The 23731-nt window shown below is 41.6% G+C and overlaps 1 protein-coding gene across 1 annotated transcript in view; it reads right to left on the reverse strand.

Moving 5' to 3' along the window:
- LOC139409016 (filamin-C-like) overlaps positions 1–23496 on the reverse strand; it is a 60161-nt gene extending 36665 nt beyond the window's left edge. Inside the window, exons 1-7 of the mRNA XM_071153643.1 lie at positions 23112–23496; positions 16346–16594; positions 12243–12340; positions 6725–6881; positions 5891–6087; positions 5187–5349; positions 4797–4997 (exon numbers count right to left, since the gene is read on the reverse strand). Of these exons, the coding sequence (XP_071009744.1) occupies positions 4797–4997; positions 5187–5349; positions 5891–6087; positions 6725–6881; positions 12243–12340; positions 16346–16594; positions 23112–23496 (1450 nt within the window). The remainder of the gene's footprint in view (positions 1–4796; positions 4998–5186; positions 5350–5890; positions 6088–6724; positions 6882–12242; positions 12341–16345; positions 16595–23111) is intronic.
- Between the last annotated feature and the right edge of the window lie 235 nt (positions 23497–23731).

Raw genomic sequence — 23731 nt, forward strand, 5'->3', positions numbered from 1 at the left:
ACAGAAATGTAATATTGGAGATAGGTTCATAAATTGGATCCAGCTTTTATATAGGAACCCCTGTGCCAGAATACTCACTAACCAATCATTGTCGCCCCGATTTAACCTCAACAGGGGGACAAGGCAGGGTTGTGCGCTGTCGCCTATGCTCTTCGCCCTAATTATCGAACCGCTCGCTCAGACGATTAGATCTCATGCAGCAATACACGGCTATAATACTAAAGATACTCTAAATAAGATCTCCCTATACGCAGATGACATCCTCCTCTATGTAACAGAACCCCAGGCTAGTATCCCAGCTATTCTTGATGTGATCAATTTGTTTGGTACCTTCTCGGGATACAGAATAAATTGGAACAAGAGTGAATTAATGCCCATACGGTCGCAAAATACCTCCTGGCTAGAACATCTCCCATTTAAGTTATCTTCAGAAAAATTTACCTACCTAGGAATTGTAGTTACCAAACAATACTCCTTACTATTTAAAGAGAATTTCCCCTCTCTGATACAAAAACTCAAAGCAAACATACTATTTTGGAGAACTCTCCCAATTTCTCTGCTCGGAAGAATTAATGCCATTAAAATGGTCTTCCTCCCACAACTGCTCTACCTATATCAGAACATCCCAGTATTCATACCGAAATCCTTTCATAAACAACTGGACTCAATTATCAATCCTTTCATCTGGGATTATAAAACACACAGGATAGGTAAAAAAACACCTCTGTAAATCTAAGATGGAAGGAGGATTGTCTCTCCCAAATTTTATATTTTATTACTGGGCCGCTAACCTCCGCATTGTTACGTTTCTGCTGGATGACGTACTTCCGGCATCCAGCTGGCTTAGTATGGAGCGTGAGGAGTGTCACCCCTTCTCTATTGGCGCTGTGATTTTGTCGCCTGTCAATCTGGAGATGTCACTTTATTGTAACAATCCTATTATACATAGCACAGTTCGAATCTGGAAGCAAATTAAAGTCCACTTTGAGCTTAGACCAATGTCATTCATGCTCCCTGTCGCCAGGAATCCCTCCTTTGCCCCTTCTAACCTTGATAACACCTTTGAGCGATGGGGAGAGTTGGGGATAAGTACCATAGGGGATTTATACATAGAAGGGACCTTTGCTTCCTTTGAGTTGCTGAGGGAAACTTATAACCTTCCCAGAAGTAATTTTTTCAGATACCTACAAATTAGAGACTACGTTAGAAAACACCTCCCAACATTTGGGAATGCTAAACCTTCCATGTTTGACGGATGCATAAAAATATGCCCCACCTCCGATAAACTGATATCGCGTCTATATGATGCTTTTCAATCTGTTAGCACACCTTCCACTGATGCCATCAAGGCAAAATGGGAGGAAGAACTAGGGACTGACATCTCGGTGGCAGACTGGGAAGAGAGCTTGGAGTATATCCACACATGCTCCATTAATTCCAGACATCGTCTCATACAATTCAAGGTATTACACAGATTACACTATTCCAAAACTAAACTGCATAGGATATTTCCTGAGACATCCCCTACATGTGATAAATGTCAGGCTACGCAGGGTACACTACTCCACTGCTTTGCCCTATGCTCCAGCTTGCATGGTTATTGGAGTGGAATTTTTGGGATCCTCTCTGAAGTTTTGGAGACTTCAATAGATCCAGACCCGCTTCTGATAATCCTGGGAGTATCTGAGTCCCTAAACAGATTAACCAACCCCCCAAAACAACTAATCTCGTACGGTCTCATCTCGGCAAAAAAACTAATCTTGTTGTTTTGGAAGAGGAGGGAAGCGCCCTCTACCAAATTATGGCTCAGTGAATTGGCAAACACTGTACACTTAGAAAGAATTAGATATATCCTGAACAATAAATTATCAACATTTGATCAAATCTGGCAGCCTTTCCTCTCCTACTTGGACGAGTCGGCGCTGTGAATTTGTACTTATTAACGCACTCTCAATTGTAATATTTTAATCTACCTTTGGGCAGCATGTGCTGGCCCTGCCACCCGAGCAGTTGGGGGGGGGGGGGGGGGGTAGGGGGGACATCTTCCCTCTTTCTTTCTACGTGTCCTTGTTTTGTATGTCGTGTTTTGTATTATTTGTTCTGCACCCAGGACTCTGGGTCTTGTTGTTCCTTTATGCTCTTTTATGTTTAGATAAGAATTGTATACCTGTCTTGTATACCTTGTACACCATTCTTGTGTGTGTTTACTAAAAAATATTTGAAACAAGAAAAAAAAAAAAAAAAAAATCCAATCCGGAAGTGCCTCATGTTTTGTAAGGGAATACAGGTATGAAAGCGCTGCGTTCCAATGAGTCCCTATTGAGCTGTGAATGTGCTATCAACCAGATTATGCTTTCTACGTATTCCCCAAGGTGTCTACACCATTGTGACGTAGTTTTACGCATTTATCTTGAAGAATAGCCGTAGGCGGCTACATTGCGTAAGTGGTCACCTGATGGCTCCCAGGGTGACGCTCGCGTAAAATACAGAGGTAGCCATTACTCCAATCGGTCCTACTGAAAAACTATTGTCCCGACGGATATATTATCGAATAGATATTTGAAAAACACCTTGAGGATTGATTATAAACAACATTTGCCATGTTTCTGTAGATATTATGGAGCTAATTTGGAATATTTTTCGCCGTTTTCGTGACTGCAATTTCCGGGCGATTTCTCAGCCAAACGTGAAGAACAAATGGAGCTATTTCGCCTACAAAAATAATATTTTTGGAAAAAAGGAACATTGGCTAGCTAACTGGGAGTCTCGTGAGTGAAAACATCCGAAGCTCATCCAAAGGTAAACGATTTAATTTGATTGCTTTTCTGATTTCCGTGACCAAGTTACCTGCTGCTAGCTGGACAAAATGCTATGCTAGGCTATCGATAAACTAACACAAATGCTTGTCTAGCTTTGGCTGTAAAGCATATTTTGACAAGGTGATTAACAAAAGGCTAAGCTGTGTCTTAATATATTTCATTTGTGATTTTCATGAATAGGAATATTTTCTAGGAATATTTATGTCCGTTGCGTTATGCTAATTAGTTTCAGGCGATGATTACGCATGCGGGATGGGGAGTCAGTAGAGGATTTATTAAGGAGAGTGGTACACAGACTGACAGACTAACCTGGCAGGAGCATTCACATATGAAACAATGTTGTATGCAAACATGATGCAGGCAAGATGCTATAATGAATTTCATTATTAAGGTCAATGAACATAATCAGTCAATAATTCCATATGGTGCAAGATTTTACGACTTCCGCCGACTTTGGCTCCCCTGCCTGTTCAGGCGGTGCTCGGCGGTCGTCGTCACCGTCCTACTAGCCGCTACCGATCCCTTTTTCATTTGTCTGTTGGTTTTGTCTTATTAGCACAAAACAAGGGCGGATCCCGCACAAAACTACCACATATAGATGTGGTAGTTTTGTGCGGGATCCGCCCTTGTTTTGTGCGGGATTGTTTTTTGTTACTCTGTTGGTTGTGGTTTCATGTTTGTATTCTCCGGACTGTTTGGTCCTGTGTTTGGGCTGGTCTGTTTTATGCGCCCTGTATGTTGGCTTGACCGTTTTTTGCCGGAGAATAAATTACATTTACCAACCCTGCTCTCTGCGCCTGATTCCAACCCACCACTCCTAGTAGGCTGTGACACTAGCTTTGAACTTTGACACAATGCAGTATAGGAATATCACAAGAGAGAATGCCAAGAGTGTGCAAAGCTGTCATCAAGGCAAATTGTGGCTACTTTGAAGAATAAAAAATATAAAATATATTTAGATTTGTTGAACACTTTTTGGGTTACTATATGATTCCATATGTGTTATTTCAGAGTGTTGATGTCTCCACTATTATTCTACAATGTAGAAAATAGTACAAATAAAGAAAAACCCTTGAATGAGTATGTGTGTCCAAACTTGACAAGTACTGTATATCAATACAACCATGTATTGGTTGCAGCATGAAGAAACTCATTGAGCTTCCAGGCAACAACTGACTTAATAACAATTTGTCTGTCTAATAGAAACATTGATTGCAGGCTTGGTTACACTTAAAAGTTTGAAGCAATCACACCTATGAATACTAACCCAAATCAAGGAAACACAACAAGCCAAAACATTTAAAAATGCAACATTGCATAATGCAATCTGGGAAGCACTGACTCACTTAGACTAAAATCACTTTCCTGGAAAGTTTCCTACTAGTCAAGAACATTCACTTGGCTGCATAATAGAAATGTATGAGATATCTGTCTCCAACACCAAGCTGCCACAGGCAAGGCAGCAACCGCCCAAGCAAGACACTCTTTCTTGGCCCTCAGAGGGCATGGCATTGCCACAGGAAGCATACAGGGCATCGGGAAAATGGGATAGGGCACAGGACATATGGTGTGGTGTGGTGGGGCCCGGCTAGCATACCAATGGGCGCAGGCCTCCACCTAGACAACCCATACTAACTTGGTCTGCACTTTTTGCTTCTGAGGGTAGGGACACCACCCTTCTTGCCCTCTGGGCCCTTCTCCCTCTGGGCCCTTGCCCTCTGGGCCCTGAACTGGAAGAGGACCCACTATAGAGGGAGGAGCGAAACATCACAGACACGAAGTTGGTTTAACTTCAACATAACACTGACTGGTCATCGTGGCGACATGTTGGCTGCGGCGAGTGATTGAAATAACTGTGGAACTAGAGAGTGATAGATCAACATCAGAATGACACAATGCAACAGTGGTGCCAACAACAGTGATTTGTGTAGTGACAGTTGGTAACTGTTAGTGACAGTTGGCTCAGTGCTAACTTACCCTCTTTGATTTGAACCTTGATGGGGCTCTTAAGGATCTCCTGTCCGGCAAACAGGATATGGATGGTGTGGGGGCCTTCCAACATGGGCCGGTAGGTGCAACGGAAAACACTGTCTCCCTTGTTTTCCAAGATCAGTTTCACCGTGTCTTTCTTCCCCTCAGTGTCCACGATGACAACGCTCACATCACCGTTACCAGCACCTAGACAGGATAACAGGAAGAGATCAATCAAAACACTGTTAACCAACCATGTGATCAAAACAAGGAAACGTGGGACATTGTTTTGGGCCCTCACAGTAAATTCCTTCTCTAGTTTTAGCAGTTTTGCAAGGAACTCATCTGATCACTGCTACTAATGTGTTCCTTGTCTGGTGTGTCCCCACTCCTTACCTGCAGTGTAGATGTCAAAGTAGGTGGGTTTGTTGGCCATGTTGCCGGTAGCATCCAGCCCTGGTCCTCTGGCCTGGACCTTGTTGGGATCACCTATGGCCTTGGCCATGTTCACTGTGTAGGGGCTCTTATCAACATCCTGCCCAGCAAATAGCACTCTCACCTATAAGGAAAGAACCAGTAAAATGTTCCTTTGAAGGCCCAATGCAGACTTTAAAAAATATATATATTTCAAATAATTTCTGGGTAACAATTAAATAGCTTACTGTAATAGATTTACATTGGCAAAATTTGGGAGTGGTGTGAAAATTAGCTGTTATTGGCAGAGGTTTGGAACTTTGTTATTGGTTTATTAACCAATTTACTGCATGGTGATGTCACCATGGAAAGCTGAAAATCCCGCCCATGCAAACCTGGTGATTAGAAGGTCCTGTGTAGATTGTATTTTCAACCAGCAGCTATCAGGAAATAACACTGATCACATATTTTCACACTTTTACAGTGTCAGTTTCATCAGCTGTTGTACAATATGATACAAAATAGGGGAAAATGACTTTTGACTGGGCCTTTAAGTTTTCCTTTAAAGAGTTTCAATGGGCTAGTAGTACATTGTGATGATGAGATGTGTGTATAGTAAAGTCAAGTCAAGTAAGAATGTAAAGTTAAGTAAAATAAATGGGGTATTGATGGTAGTGATCAGTTACCTTGTGGGCGCCCTCAACCTTGGGGATGTAAATGACGGTGTGGGTCCTGTTCTTGTCGTTGTTGAAGACCACCTTAGCCTCCTCAGTGTGTCCCTCAGGATCAATGACATACACCAGCACCTCAGCCTGACCTGCCTCCAGAGTTTCCACTGTGAACACTGCTGGCTTCAGAACCATGTTACCATTTGCCTCAATACCTATGGGAGAGAGAGGAAGATTACTTTATTGTACAATGTCCATGAATTTCCAACAGAATTTATAGTTAGAAAAATATGTTTAAAATAGAGAGTTGGTGTAAGAAGTGCGTGACTGGCTGCAGGGAAGTCAGGCGCAGGAGAGCAGAACTGGGTAAAAACCGGAGCAGTTTAATAAGCAAAACCAACGGCACCCAGAACATCAAAATATGGGTACCAAATAACCCGTTGCGAACCAGTCAGAGTGCACAAACACTTGACAACAAACAGGTGTGTGGCAAACAAGACAAAACAAATGGAAAATGACAGGTGGATCGGCAATGGCTAGAAGACCGGAGACGTCAAACGCCGAATGCAGCCCAAACAAGGAGAGGAACTGACTTCGGCGGAAGTCCTGACATTTAGATGTGTTTGAGTCTATGGGCAGTATATGAAACAATACATTATGCTTATCAGAGATCCTGATTCACTTACATTACTTTAGTCATTGGGCAGATGCTTTATCCCCAAGTGCATTCAACTACAGTAGGTAAAACAACCTCACAACTATCGCAAGTAAAACTTTCTTCATCTACTAAATCAGTGCTAGATTCAACTCACCACTGTGGTAAAGTATGGTCCCTATCCCAGTGGTACCCACCTGGTCCGTAAGACTTGGCTTTTTTGGGGTACAGCTGAACCCCTTTAGGTTTGAGGGGAGCGCCAGGCCTCAGTTTAGACTTGGGGAACTGGGACAGGTAAGTCATCATGGACTGTTCATCCACTTCCGGATCTACAATCTCCTCAGGGTTGATCACCTAGGCCACAAGGAGAGTGTGAAAAATTACTTACCTAGTCAACAAGCAGAAAGTCATGGGTTAGGGAAGTGATTTTTAACCGGTGCCTTGAGGAACTCAGGTATGCCGCAAAAGTCTTCCTGATCTTGTACATTTTTTGGAACACACACCACGTGACCTGTGGAATGCATATGGAATTTTGACTTGGGAGCAACAGTGCCACTACATTGAATGGTACATGGTTACTTCTGTATCACTGTTTCAAGTCTGGTGCATTGTTGTTTCATTATCATTTGAGGGGAGCGCATCATGAGCAAAGGCTGTCATTTTACTTAGCCTGTGAGAAGCATTAGCACAGGCAGGTCTGATTAGGCTTAGCTGAGTGTCCGTGATTGCACCCCAATGCACAACACCTCTCGTCTGTAGCCCAAAACGTTCAAAACTAAATTACTTTTTTACCAGAGCTAAACAAATATCTTCCTAGTGGGGATTCACGGGACACTCTTAAAGAGGTACACACAAATTAATCTTCATGAGTAAAGAACTATGACAATAGTTCAAATAAACCCTATTTAATCTGTAAATCTGTAAATATTTGTCACTGAAAATAGAGGATTTGCAGTATGGATCTGCCAAGGAGGTCATTACCACTAAATTAATTAATAGGGACATTTTAGGTGTGCCACATAAAAATTAAAATAAATGATTGGCAAACATTGGGTTAGGGGTCAATATAGCCACAATTGTCTTACTTGACTTAAACACTTTTGCCCCATGGGAAGCATAGGTCAAAGCACATCTGTATTTACCCTTAAAGAGGATTGTTGTCTGGTCTTTACTGTAAATAGTTTTTAAGAAATTGATACAGGACTAATTTACTTAGTAGGCCTGGAAGATAGTCTGTCTACTTGGCAAAAGATATAACTTTGTTTAAGGACATAACAGACAGGCATAAAATACACCAATGTGAAGGCACATTTCCACATTGCATAGATTCTATTTCTATTCTATTTAATTGACTCCCTCCTCCTCCACTCTCTTTCTCCCTCCCTCCCTGTTTTTGGCCATATCACAGTGTGGTGTAAATATCTTGACCCCAGTACAGCAGGGTTAAGCACTGTGGCCTCAGTAAGCCATGATTTAGCCCAGAGCCAAGCCCTCTCCCACAGCTCACAAGACAGCCCTCAGCCCGGGGAGAATTCAGCCCCCTAGTCCTGGGACCTGGGTATCCAAGACACATACCTTTGGCCTTATCTCTCCCTACAATACACACCCTAGACCAGCTCAATATACAGTATAACCTAGGCCAGTGTAACAGTATAACTTCAGACCGTCCCCTCGCCCATAACCGGGCGCGAACCAGGGACCCTCTGCACACATCAACAACAGTCACCCACGAAGCATCGTTACCCATCGCTCCACAAAAGCCGCGGCCCTTGCAGAGCAAGGGGAACCACTACTTCAAGGTCTCAGAGCAAGTGACGTCACAGATTGAAACGCTATTTAGCGCGCACCACCGCTACATAAGCGTGATCCGCGTCAACAGCATCAATGTAACAGTATAACTTTAGACCGTCCCCTCGCCCATACCCGGGAGCAAACCAGGGACCCTCTGCACACATCAACAACAGTCACCCACGAAGCATCGTTACCCATCGCTCCACAAAAGCCGTGGCCCTTGCAGAGCAAGGGGAACCACTACTTCAAGGTCTCAGAGCAAGTGACGTCACCGATTGAAACACTATTTAGCGCGCACCACTGCTAACTAAGCTAGCGTTTCACATCCGTTACACCAGCTCAATATTTAGTGATTCCCCATCCCGGGTCCGGGAGCGTAATCATCAACTGACCCTAATTAGCATGAAATCACAAGTGAAATATATTGAAACAGGCTTTTGCTAATCACCCTGTCATCTCAGATTTTCAAAATATGCTTTACAGCCAAAGCAAGACAAGCATTTGTGTAAGTTTATTGATAGCCTAGCATAGCATTATGTCCAGCTAGCAGCAGGTAACTTGGCCACGAAAATCAGAAAAGCAATCAAATTAAATTGTTTACCTTTGATGAGCTTCGGATGTTTTCACTCACGAGACTCCCAGTTAGATAGCAAACATTCCTTTTTTCCAAAAATATTATTTTTGTAGGCGAAATAGCTCCGTTTGTTCTTCACGTTTGGCTGAGAAATCGACCGGAAATTGCGGTCATGTATTCCAAATTAGCTCCATAATATCGACAGAAACATGGCAAACGTTGTTTATAACCAATCCTCAAGGTGTTTTTCAAATATCTATTCGATAATATATCCATTTTCAGTAGGACCGATTGGAAAAATACCTCTGTATTTTACGCGAGAATCACTCTGAGAGCCATCAGGTGACCACTTACACAATGTAGCCGCTTACGCTTATTCTTCAACATAAAGGCGTAAAACTACGTCACAATGTTGTAGACACCTTGGGGAATACGTAGAAAAAGTAATCTGGTTGATAGCTCATTCACTGCTCAATAGGGACGCTCTGGAACACAGAGCTTTCAAAACATGAGTCACTTCCGGATTGGATTTTTCTCAGGCTTTCGCCTGCAATATCAGTTCTGTTATACTCACAGACAATATTTTTTACAGTTTTGGAAACTTTAGAGTGTTTTCTATCCTAAGCTGTCAATTATATGCATATTCTAGCATCTTGTTCTGACAAAATATCCTGTTTACTTTGGGAACATTATTTTTCCAAAAATGAAAATACTGCCCCCTAGTCACAAGAAGATACACCCTAGGCCAGCTCAATATACATCCTAGGCCATCTCAGCATGAATCCCACCCTTGGGTCATGCCTTGTCATGAATGGCCGTGCTTCACTGAGACTATGCACGTGTTGTATCAGATAAACAAAGCACTCAAATTGTACATCTGACAGTGTCAGTATTGGAATTGAATTCGGCAAATCTATATCTCAGCATATACATCTATAATATGCTATAATCATGCACCTACTCATGCACCTACTCAACACTCAAACAAATTAAAAGGGGGAGGCTTGCAACCTGAAGAACACCATCCCAACCGTGAAGCACGGGGGTGGCAGCATCATATTGTGGGGGTGCTTTGCTGCAGGAGGGTGTGGTGCACTTCACAAAATTGATGGCATCATGAGGCCGGAAAATTATGTGGATATATTGAAGTATCATCTCAAGACATCAGTCAAGAATGAACCAGACTTGTGGAGGTCTACAAAAAAAATGCTGGGGTCTTGGCTGATTTCTTTTGATTTTCCCATGATGTCAAGCAAAGAGGTACTGAGTTTAAAGGTAGGTGTTGAAATACATCCACAGGTACACCTCTAATTGACTCAAATTATGTCAATTAGCTTATCAGAAGCTTCTATAGCCATAACACAATTTTCTGGAATTGGCCAAGCTGTTTAAAGGCACAGTCAATTTAGTGTATGTAAACTTCTGACCCACTGGAATTGTGATACAGTGAATTATAAGTGAAATAATCTGTCTGTTAACAATTGTTGGAAAAATTCCTTGTATCATGCACAAAGTAGATGTCCTAACTGGCTTTCCAAAACTATAGTTTATTAACAAGAAATTTGTGGAGTTTTTGAAAAACGAGTTTTAAAACTTCCCGCTAGCGGGACAACTTCCGATGAAACTGGAGGGCGTGCAATTCAAATAAATAATCAGAAGAATTATGGATTTTAAACATTTAGGTACATACAAGTGTCTTATATCGGTTGAAAGCTTAAATTCATGTTAATCTAACTGCACTGTCCAATTTACAGTAGCCATTACATCGAAAGCATGCCATTTGATTGTTTGAGGACGGCGCCCCACATCAAAATATTTTACTGACCGACAAAGGCTTCATAAATTCACAAATAGCGATTAAATATTCACTTACTTTTTCAAAATCTTCCTCTGATTTGTCATCCAAAGGGTCCCAGCTATAACATGTAGTGTCATTTTGTTAGATAAAATCCTTCTTTATATCCCAAAAAGTCTGTTCAGTTGGCGCCATCGATTTGATTAATCCACTCGTTCAACATGCAGAGAAAGTAATCCAAAAATCTACCGATAAACTTTGTTAAAACAAGTCAAAATACTTTTCTATTGACTCCTCAGATACCCTAAAATGTAAAAGAGAAAAGAGGTATGTTCAATGTGTCTCCTCTTCTTCGTGCGCGCATACACAAATTTCCAAGACCATGTCCCTGTAGTAAAACTCTTTATTCTTACTCGCTTTGGAAGAAACAAGCCTGAAACCTTGAACATTGAGTGTTGACACCCAGTGGACGACATAGGAATTGCATACTGGGAGATAGATTTAATTTTTTCCCTGTACTTTCCATTGTAAAAGCAGGGGCTCTCTGGTTTTTCTTTGGATTTTCTCCTAACATATCTATTGTGTTATAGTCTCCTACATTATTTAAACATTTCTACAAACTTCAAAGTGTCTTCTTTCCAATGGTACCAATTATATGCATTTCCTAGCTTCAGGGTCTGAGCAACAGGCATGTCAGTCAGGCGGAAATTGAGAAAAAAGGACCCTAGCCTGACTCCAACCTAAGTGTATGTAAACTTCCGACTTTACCTGCATGTGGTTTCACATTTCACGTGTGATATTTTACATTTCTCATGTGTGCTTTTGTAACTGCCGGGATTGGAACCCGGGTCTCCCACAGGAAAAGCCAATGTCTTGACCTTACGAACGAAATGAACAACACAAATTCTGAAGTTGCAGACGGGCCTACTTCATCATGTGACCATGAAGAACCATGACCGACTCATGTCCACTACACTTTCACATGTGCATTTTTATATTTTTATGTCAACTAGGGGTGTCAAATTATAAAAAAAATTAATTGACATTTAATTGACTTTATTGCAGGATCTGCTGTGATTAATCACAATTAATCGCAAATTCATAATTTGCTCAAATTGAGATGTAATTTAAGATTTCTTATACAAAAAGCATTACAAGAATATTGAGTTACACTCCGAATGGATGGCTCAGAAATAAGAAATTATTGTTTTTAAAGCACCTTAATTATTATACTCGTGGAGGCTAAGTTACCTTCTTCCAGAATGGCATTACATACTGTAACATTGCTACTGCAACATGTTAACACCATCTTTTCACGTGAGGAGAATAACGCTATTTCATCACTACATTTGAACTTGCAATTACACATGTGAAAGTGAGATTTTCACATATGGAATTTTCTTACATGTGAAACTGCAAATTAGATTTGAACATGTGATTTACTTTCACATGTGAACTTGGATTTGAACATGTGATTTGAACATGTTAAACTGCAAATTTGACAAGCCTCAAGGGGCTTTCCGTGGACAGTAGTCCCCAGAGTAGTGTGTCTTACCTGGGGAACGCCCAGCCAGTCGTCAGCCTGCTGCATAGCCCCTCTGGCATTCTCCACAGGCTGGTTAGGGTCCCATGCATGCCAGTCAGGGCACAGACCTAGAGGGAAAGAGAGAGGGAAACGACAGGAGAGAGGTAGAGAGGGAGGAAGGAGGGAGTGACTAAGTGGATTAAGATGGCATCCTCTCAGGGTTAAGATGGCATCCTCTAACAATTGCATAAGTGTCTTATCTGGTACTACACACCTACTAATTACTACCAACACCCTACCACCCTGTGAGACCATGTATTTACCCATGCTGTTCTCCTAAAGTTTGTATAGATAGATGTTTAACTAGTCCTTGATGGAAGGGCTTCAATATCAAAACGGCTAAAGCAACAGACGTCCTTTCACTTTCCCTGTCGGACACTGAGGGCTAAAGCAACAGGCTAAACACTAGAAATAGACTTATTGGAATTAGCATTCCCATTCAAGTCAATGGGTCTATGATGTGTGGACCGCAATGTAATTCTATTTCTATGTGCTTATTTTTTTTATTTTTAAAGTAGCATTATTTAACTAGGCAAGTCAGTTAATTAAGAACAAATTCTTATGTACAATGACTACCTACCCCGGCCAAACCCTCCCCTAACAGGGACGACGCTGGCCAATTGTGCGCCGCCCTATTGGACTCCCGATCACGGCCGGTTGTGATACAACCCGGGACCAAACCCGGGTCTGTAGTGATGCCTCTAGCACTGCGATGCAGTGCCGTAAACCGCTGCGCCACTCGTGAGGCCATAAATGATGTGCCTTGTGCTGCTAATGCTTAATTATCTGTTATCAATGCAGTGAGTTCACTGACTCAAAGAACCCAGAGCTCAACAAGTTTAGTATGTCGTTATTACTGACACCGCGGTGCTGCTGTGTTACTGTAACATTATCGTGACGTTTAAACGTTTACATTACATTGATCTGGCGCTGGAATATTGGCAGGGATATACGAGAAATACTTTCTCAAACAAAGGTGGGGACGACTCTTGTTCTACCTGATTTCTCTATCTGTAACAAAACTATAAGTCTGTTAAGAATAAATACACTACCGTTCAAAAGTTTGGAGTCACTTAGAAATGTCTTTGTTTTCTAAAGAAAAGCACTTTTTTTGTCCAAATTGATGAGAAATACAGTGTAGACATTGTTAATGTTGTAAATTACTATTGTAGCTGGAAACGGCAGATTTTTTATGGAATATCTACATAGGCGTACAGAGGCCCATTATCAGCAACCATCACTCCTGTGTTCCAATGGAACATTGTATTAGTTAATCCAAGTTTATAATTTTAAAAGAATAATTGATAATTTTGCAATCATGTTAGCATAGCTGAAAACTGTTGTTTTGATTAAATAAGCAATACAACTGGCCTTCCTAGACTAGTTGAGTATCTGGAGCGTCAGCATTTGCGGGTTTGATTACAGGCTCAAAATGGCCAGAAACAAACAACTTTGTTCTGAAACTCGTCAGTCTATTCTTGTTCTGAGAAATGAAGGCTATTCCATGTGAGAAATTGCCAAGAAACTGAAGATCTGGTACAACACTGTGTATTCACAGAACAGCGCAAACTGTCTCTAACCAGAATAGAAAGAGGACTGGGAGGCCCCGGTGCACAACTTAGCAAGAGGACAAGTACATTAGAGTGTCTAGTGTCTAGCCTCACATGTCCTCAACTGGCAGCTTCATTGAATAGTACCCGCAAAACACCAGTCTCAACATCCAAATTAAAGAGGCGATTCTGGGAACTTGGCCTTCTAGGCAGAGATGCAAAGAAAAAGCCATATCTCAGACTGGCCAATAAAAAGAAAAGATTCAAATAAAACAGACACCGGACAGAGGAAGATTGGAAAAAAAGTGTTATGGACAGACAAATCTAAATTTGAGGTGTTCGGATCACAAAGAAGAAAATTCGCGAATTTTTTAAAAGATTGCTAGAGGAGTACTTGACGCCATCTGTCAAGCATGGTGGAGGCAATGTGATGGTCTGGGAGTGCTTTGGTGGTGGTAAAGTGGGGGATTTGCACAGGGTAAAAGGGATCTTGAAGAAGGAAGGCTATCACTCCATTTTGCAATGCCATTCCATACCCTGTGGACAGCGCTTAAATGGAGCCAATTTCCTCCAACAACAGGACAATGACCCAAAACACAGCTCCAAACTATGCAATGACTATTTAGGGAAAAAGCAGTCAGCTGGTGTTCTGTCTATAATGGAGTGGCCAGCACAGTCACCGGATCTCAACCCTTATTGAGCTGTTGTGGGAACAGCTTGACCGTAAGAAGTGCCCATCAAGCCAATCCTACTTGTGGGAGTTGCTTCAGGAAGCATGGGGTGAAATCTCTTCAGATTACCTCAACAAATTGACAACTAGAATGCCAAAGGTCTCTGCAAGGCTGCAATTGCTGCAAATTGAGGATTCTTTGACAAAAGCAAAGTTTGAAGGACAATTATCTTTTCAATTAAAAATCATTATTTATAACCTTGTCAATGTCTTGACTATATTTCCTCTTCATTTTGCAACTCATTTCATGTATGTTTTCATGGAAAACAAGGACATTTCTAAGTGACCCCAAATTTATGAACAGTAGTGTACATTACAAACTAACTCTAAGGATTTGAGCAGGGCAGGATTTGTCAACTTCCTAAATGATATCACATATTCAGGAAGGAACCTGGGCCTTGTATGATCTCAGCTGTAGCTAGTTAGGTGTTTGAAAGTTGCTGTTTCACGTCAGGCTTTCTGAGTCATGTAAACATTCAACCACAGTGTTCTAGACTACTCTCTCTGTTCTATAACTCAAAATTAGACATTTAAAGCTTTATGTCAGAGGGTCAGATTGTGAAATTGGAGGCATTTCAAGTCAACGAGTAGTCTCTGTGAATCTCCACTCCTAATCCAATGCTTATCCTCGTGCCATCAATCTCTAGCACAGAACGGCCTGCTTTTTAACACCATGCCAAGCATATAAGCACATCTTCCTTGACAGATAAAGAGGAATCGTGCCCAAATTTGGGGGTGTTGTGTGGGGAGGCTGAAGAGAGCTACTTCACTTAGTCTGGGACAGCTGGTAGGGACGTACTAGAGCTCTTTCTCTCCTCTCTCTGTTGATTTTTCAATCACTCTCTTTCTTCTCTCTCCCACCTTCTCTCTCTGTCCTTGTCTCTGTCACTCTGTATTCCTCTCTCTCCACTCTCTCTCTCTCTTTACCACTGACTAAACAGGTCCAACGAGGCCCACTGCCATTGCCAGGGTGTGTAAGTGATACTATATCGGATACAACAACTGACTCATAGCTGACACTGACATCTCACCACAGTAACTTCCCACACATGTGTCTGATGGAAGACGAAATGACCTGGCACAGCACTAAACAGGGATCTACCATTCTCCATTAGTCACATTAATAGCACCAAACTGTTCCCAATTCAGTTCGTACCAGGAAACTACCATTGTCCTTTAGTCACATTAGTGCACAATTGGTCCAGCGCTGTCCGGGTTAGGTGAGGGGTTGGCCGGCAGGGATGTCCTTGTCACATCACAACTCCTGTGGCGGGCCGGGCGCATGCACGCTGACACGGTCACCAGGTGTTTCCTCCGACTCATTGATGTGGCTGGCTTCCAGGTTAAGCAGGCATTGTGTCAAGAAGCAGTGCGGCTTGGTTGGGTTGTGTCCCGGAGTATGCATGGCTCTCAACCTTTGCCTCTCCGAGTCCGTACGGGAGTTGCAGCAAGACTATGACTATCAATTGGATACCATGAAAAAGGTGTAAAAATGAATAATTAAAAAAAATGATTTTCCTGGTACCAAAAATATGTATATTGACCATACCAAGATGTTATATACATTTCTGCCTCAAATTGAAATTGTTATCTTCAACATTGCGAGATGTTAGGATTTCTGCCTCGACCAGAAATTGACATCTTGATGTTTGTGATGTTTTGTATGTAATTGGGTTCTGATGAAGAGATGTTATCCTACCAGGAACTAAAGTTCCCATGGGAGAGTGCTGTGTCTGTCAGGGAGGTGTGTCCTGGGGACATAAAGGGGCAACATGAAATCCACATGTACTAACCAGGGGCACAGTTGTCTACCAGGGCTCCTAGGGCCTTGCCGTCCCTCCAGTCACGGTGGAAGTTGTTGATGGGCAGCTCAGGCACCTTGTTCCGAATCCAGCCAAGCAGCCTCTGCTTGGGGGTCAGTTCCTTGGCCTCCTCATCATCCTCATCCTCCCACATGGGCATGGAGATGGAGTAGTGCAAGATCAGAGTCCAGATCAGACCCAGGATCAACTTCAGGTTCCCATCCACGATGGCCTTGGAGTCTGGAGGGGAGAGAAACACAGATCTAGAATCAGATTTTAGTTCCCATTCATCATGGTAAGAAGGCTTTTTCTCAGGCCAAATGGACTGTTTGGTATCTGATTCTATCAGAGTCTTTAGATAATCAAAATGGCCTTGTGATTACATCTACATTTTAGTCATTTAGCAGACGCTCTTATTCAGAGCGACTTACTATCACATCTATCAAGTCTGACCTGACTTCCACTCTCTCACCCCACCCCAGACACTCCTCTCCAACACAAGAGTGACTGAGTATCCCTGGTATTCCACATACAGACAATGGGGCATGGTTGGGCTAAACAGCTGAGGACATAGAGTATGTTGATATGGAATCCTTCCCTAAATCAACAGCACTTGCATTTCAATTGCTTTGAAAGTACTTTGGAAAATAAGTTATCTTAGTGTGAGATAAATCCAGGAAGATGCACTAAGTAGTAGGACAGTAAAGAGGCTGGTAATCATGCCAACAAACTTAACCAGTGTATTCTTAGATCAGTCATTTCTCTTCGTACCTCTTCAAAACTAACCAAACTCAGAGACTATACATAAACCAAACAATAGCCTCATACTTTGATTAAGAGTAGACAAACTAGAGAGGGTAAAGTGTACCCAAAACCATTGTCAAATAGGCTAATACATACAGAGTTGAAGTCAGATGTTTACATACTCCTTAGCCAAATACATTTAAACTAAGCTTTTCACAATTCCTGACATTTAATCCTAGTAAACATTCCCTGTTTTAGGTCAGTTAGGATCACCACTTTATTTTCAGAATGTGAAATATCACAACAATAATAGAGAGAATGATTTATTTCAGCTCTCATTTATTTCATCACATTCCCAGTAGTCAGAAGTTTACATACACTCAATTAGTATTTGGTAGCATTGCCTTTAAATTGTTTAACTTGGGTCAAACGTTTCGGGTAGCCTTCCACAAGCTTCCCACAATAAGACGAGTGAATTTTGGCCCATTCCTCCTGACAGAGCTGGGGTAACGGCGTCAGGTTTGTAGGCCTCCTTGCTCGCACACACTTTTTCAGTTCTGCCCACACATTTTCTATAGGATTGAGGTCAGGGCTTTGTGATGGCCACTCCAATACCTTGACTTTGTTGTCCTTAAGCCATTTTGCCACAACTTTGGAATTATGCTTGGGGTCATTGTCCATTTGGAAGACCCATTTGTGACCAAGATTCAACTTCCTGACATATGTCTTGAGATGTTGCTTCAATATATCCACATCATTTTCCTGACATCAATTTTGTGAAGTGCACCAGTCCCTCCTGCACCCCCACAACATGATGCTGCCACCCCCGTGCTTCGCAGTTGGGATGGTATTCTTTGGCTTGCAAGCCTCCCCCTTTTTCCTCCAAACATAACGATGGTCATTATGGCCGAACAGTTTTTGTTTCATCAGACCAGAGGACATTTCTCCAAAAAGTACAATCTTTGTCCCCATGTGCAGTTGCGGTTTTGGAGCAGTGGCTTCTTCCTTGCTGAGCAGCCTTTCAGGTTATGTCGATATTGGACTCGTTTTGCTGTGGATATAGATACTTTTGTACCTGTTTCCTCCAGTATCTTCACAAGGTCCTTTGCAGTTGTTCTGGGATTGATTTGCACTTTTTGGACCAAAGTATGTTCATCTCTAGGAGACAGAACACGTCTCCTTCCTGAGCGGTATAACGGCTGTGTTGTCCAATGGTGTTTATACTTGGGTGCTATTGTTTGTACAGATGAATGTGGTACCTTCAGGAGTTTGGAAATTGCTCCCAAGGATGAACAGAACTTGCAGAGGTCTACAATTTTTTTTTGAGGTCTTGACTGATTTCTTTTGATTTTCCCATGATGTCAAGCGAAGAGGCACTGAGTTTGACCCTAATACACTTTAAATTGACCCTAATGATGTCAATTAGCCTATTAGAAGCTTCTAAAGTCATGACATAATTTTCTTCAATTTTACAAGCTGTTTAAAGACACAGTCAACTTAGTGTATGTCAACTCCTGACCCACTGGAATTGTCATACAGTGAATTATAAGTGAAATAATCTGTCTGTAAACCATTGTTGGAAAAATTACTTGTGTCATGCACAAAGTAGATGTCCTAACCGACTTGCCAAAACTATAGTTTGTTAACAAGACATTTGTGGAGTGATTGAAATACGAGTGTGAATGACTCCAACCTAAGTGTATGTAAACTTACGACCTCAATTGTATATATATAAGGGCCATTTTTCAACTTCATATTCATCATCCCAACATCAACATATGTGAACATGGCAGATTTCTATGTTTTGTAGTAAAAAATATAGAGGAAGATACACAGTAATCCATGTATTGTATATTCAATGTATTCAGGGAGGGAATGGGCAAGACAAAAGATTGATGTTCCTTTGAACGGGGTATGGTAGTTGGTTCCAGGGCGCATCGGTTTGTGTCAAGAACTGCACCACAGCCTTGATTTTCAAGCTCAACAGGTAGGAGGGTTGTTTGGCTTGATGTAGTTTTAATACTGCCTATCACCGCCTATCAAAAAGTGTGTGCCAGTGACACGTACTCAGTATCACGTACTCAGTTGCTGTGACAACACAGAAAAGTTATTTCATGGTTTGTTTTCACTGTTCACTTGGTGTTGCTGCATCAAGTCTCAAGAGGCAGGCGTCAGGAGAGGAATGACAGCGCTGCCGTTATCGTGTCCCGTTTCTGTCAGACTGACAAGGTTGCAAGTATAAACACCTTCTCTGCCTGCCACTCCCCAACAAACACACTTTGAGGTGGGCATTGTGTGAATGACCCCTAACTTCTTTGCTGACACTATACTGCAGGACGTTGGGACATTCCAGAGGTATGAGGTCCATCGCTCTCCATAGAGACTACCCCCGGGCATCACGACACACACGCCATGCCCTTCACAACCACCCGCTCAAAGCGGCGGTCACACTAGGAATTTCATCGCGCAGTGTGTGGAGAGAAATCAGTCACCGGTGTCATGGGTTTAATAACCCATCTACTTAGTGAAATATGAGTCTGGAAAACGCTAGCTAGGCTTCTCATAGTCCTAACCCTTATCATATCATAAGATGGTTATGTAAACATACTGTACAGTAGACAAAATTAAAGAAATAACTAGCCAAGGTGCTTAAAGAGCACTTTTCATGTCTCATTTCTTGGGCAGTCAACTACAGTTAAGGGCATATTTCCTTCTAAACAAAAACCCTCTGTCTGTATCTTTGTGACACATCAATATTGAAATTAATCAAAATGTCAATATGAAGAGTTTCTTTCCAAAACGCTAAATCCACCAATTTTTTACATTTGTTTTCATCAGAAATGATTACTTATGGGTACATTTGTGTGTGTAAAATATTGCTGTTCTCAGATATATAATTCATAGATTATATTCTATTATTTTTTGCTAAATGCTATTAAGTGCATTCGTAAAGTTTTCAGACCCCTTCCCTTTTTCCACATTTTGTTACGTGACAGCATTATTCTAAAATGTAAATATATAAAAATACATCCTCATCAATTTACACACAATACCCCATTTTGACAAAGCGAGAACAGGTTTTTGGAAATTGTTGAAAATTTTTATATACATAAAAAAACAGAAATACCTTATTTACATAAGTATTCAGACCCTTTGCTATTAGACTCTAAATTGATCTCAGGTAATTCCTGTTCCGATTGACCATCCTTGAGATGTTTCTACAACTTGATTGGAGTCCACCAGTGGTAAATTAAATTAATTGGACATGATTTGGAAAGGGACACACCTGTCTATATAAGGTCCCACAGTTGATAATGAATGTCAGAGCAAAAACAAAGCCATGAAGGACTTATCAAGGCACAGATCTGGGGAAGGGTACCAAAACATTTCTGAGGCATTTTAAGGTCCTCAAGAACAGAGTGGCCTCCATCATTCTTAAATGTAAGAAGTTTGGAACCACCAAGACTCTTCCTAGAGCTGGCTAACTAACTAATTTGAACTTGCAGAACATAGCAAAAATTACCAGAAGCCAGGCTTGCAACACTGTCAGCTAATCTGTCAGCTAAACCAATGCGTGTTTTAAAAACTTTCATTAGCAGATGCTGCCATTTGACCGCTGTTAAGGACGCTCTCATGGTAAAGTGTTCTATCCCTTCCAACTAAGTCAGTGATTTTAAAGAGTTAATATTGAGTTTGAACCGGATATAATCACAGCTACCTGGTGACGTTAGCATAGGGCTAAATTTACCAGGTTGCATGATGGGAACAGCTTTTGATCACGTGCAACTGCGTCAATTATTTAAATTGGCTTATGCTTAAACTTAAAACTTTGAATGTTCGCAGGTATGGCGCCAACATGTCCAGGATGCCCTCTTACCTCATACATACACTTAGGCTACTGTTCAGTATCTCTATTTACCTAGTCTCTCGTCGACTGACTATTGAGCATTAGTTCTGGGTTTACCGAGATAACTGTTTATCTAAAGCTACTGCTAAGTTTGCCCCCTGCTTATTCAACCAGTACACAACCTGGCCAGTATAAAATGACTTTATTGCAACCAGCTCTATCCACTGGAAGTACTGTATGTGTCTATGTCTAGCTAGTAGCTGCTGCTAAGGGAGTCCAGGGTCCACAGAGTCCAAGGTTCAGCAATCTATGCCTCAATCACTCATCCCGGGGTTTAGCTACCTCTTTCAACAGAATACCTCTATGATTATCCCTAACACATCGCACATGCTTGCAGCCAGCCTAAACCTCACCTCATAACCACACCATCCCAGGAGGATTCTAGCCATGCACCCACTGTTCAGCTAGACTGGGCCTAGATCAGTTTTGTATTACAGCCAACTCCTATCATCTTTCTCATAATTCCTCTGATCTACAAAAAAATGAACATAGGATTTGGCTATGCAGCCCTAACTGATCTGGGACCACCAGGCTATTTTAGTGTTAAGCAGGCCATAGAGTTAGTGACTGTCGACATAAACCCGTTTCCTGTCCCTCATTTCCTGTCCCTTGGCCTGACTCATCTGATCTTCAGTGAGTGTGATTATGAGGTGCGGGAGTGAGTGCAGAGTGAGAGGGGTGTGTGTTGTGGGTGTGCCCGTCTGTGCACGCCTGCACAACATCGTTGTGTGTGATTCTCATTAACATGGTCTTACTGAATTTTCAGAGGCCAGAGTGATGGCCTGCCAAAACCCACCTCAGTAGATTTGAGAGTTTAGGATGGATGGCTGGCTTCAGCTTTGGCCCTGACATTTTTTTATTAAAACTTTATTTAACTAGTCAAGTCAGTTAAGAACAAATTCTTGTTTACAATGATGGCCTAACCCCGGCCAAACCCTAACCCAGACAACACTGGGCCAATTGTGCACCGCCTTATGGTACTCCCAATCACAGCCAGTTGTGATACGCCACTAGCACAGAGATGCAGTGCCTTAGACTGCTGCGGCACTCAGGAGCCCCAGTGATCGCAACGGCACCTATGCTGTAAGAGTTTCCAGAGAGCTGACTAACCCATGCCTACTTTGTGAAAGCCATGCATCAGTAGAGCACCTGACAAACTGGCAGTGGCGTGTATAAATACAATTATAAAATCAGTTATAAGTTTAAGTTTGTTTTTAGTGTATTAAACTAAGCATATATAGTCTTGTTGATTTGATGATGTTTAAATGTTTAAGTTGAAATGGTGCTGGAATAGCAGAGGCAGTGCTGCTGTTGTCTTTGTGCTGACTTGCGGTAACTCTGTGGTTCTACATTTTGCTTGACCATACTGCAGGTGATATAACTGTTTGGTATGTGCAATATTTGCTTCATGAACTGCTCTCCAGTTTTGTGATGAAACAAACGTATGTGTTGTTGAATTTATTCTGACAATGTGTGACTTGTCTTTTTGTTGTCTAGGCCTTATTGTATATCACGTTGGCGTATGAACGAATATGTTATAGAGCAAACAACAGAATTATCACAACCTATTATGGCTTTTTTACTGGCTTGGCATCATCAGTGATTTTACCCACGCACCTCTACTGCAAACTGGGTTTACAGATAATACTGCAGTGTGGATGGATGTTTAGTCACTCAGCTGAATGATTCAAATTGGTCTTTCAATAATATGTGGTCGACAATCTAAGATCCACTAATGTGTAAACACATTATTACTCTACTGTGTATTAAGTACAAATATTTTGTGAAATGACACTGACAGTCTATAATGAATGTTTAACCATTGATTAATTAATAATTGATGAATTCATTTCTGTAGAGTCTATATTGTAACCTAAAGAAAATAGATTTATGAATAAGTAAAAAAGCTATTATCTTGATATATTTTGTTAAAATAAATAAAGGCAGATGTATTGTCCTGTTCTGTTACTCCCTCTGTCCCGATTATGCACCGGAGTTTGATTGAACTCCCTCTCCTTCTCTCTCTCTCTCTCTCTCCCCCTTTCTCTCCCAAAGATGAATAACAATAAATAAAGAATTGCCCCCAAAAGCTTAATTATCACTTACCAATAGACACCAACTTGATGTGTTCCCCGTCCAAGAATTCAAGAGCCACCGACACATTTTCCAGTTTCATCTGTCTGAAGTTGGGTCTATTGTGATGCTTTCTGTACATCTTCTTCTGACTCAGAACTTCCAGGAGCCCGATCAGCTTTAAACCGTCGCCAACATCCTTCTGCAAGTCAGTGATGCTCTTGTTTATGCACTTGAGGTGCTCATTGCACCACCTGGTAAAAGTGTTCTGTTGTATTTTCTTCCATGGCGCATCCTCGGCAAGGTCCTTCTCTGTAGCCGGCATCTCGTCTTCCTTGTCCCCTTCAGAGTTGTCAGTGCCCTGGTAGTACTGTGGTGGATGGCTGTCGTCATAGTAATGTGCATTATTGCTTGACATGCTGGCAGTTTCTGTGTGTGGCTTTTTATACCGAAAGATAGACCGATGTGTGAAATTATCTGCAAAAAAGTTTAGCGTGTAGATGCCAAGCGTGTGCACTATTCGCTGTTGTAAAAGTTACAAACTTGGACTTTTACAACTAAAAACTGTTCCCCCAAAGACTTTTCGGATGTGAAGAAGTCACTTCTTGTTAGGTAGGACAATGATGAATTAAATGGTCCGATTTACAGTCCGA

This window comes from Oncorhynchus clarkii, chromosome 1 (genome assembly GCF_045791955.1).
Source record: "Oncorhynchus clarkii lewisi isolate Uvic-CL-2024 chromosome 1, UVic_Ocla_1.0, whole genome shotgun sequence".
NCBI lineage: Eukaryota > Metazoa > Chordata > Actinopteri > Salmoniformes > Salmonidae > Oncorhynchus > Oncorhynchus clarkii.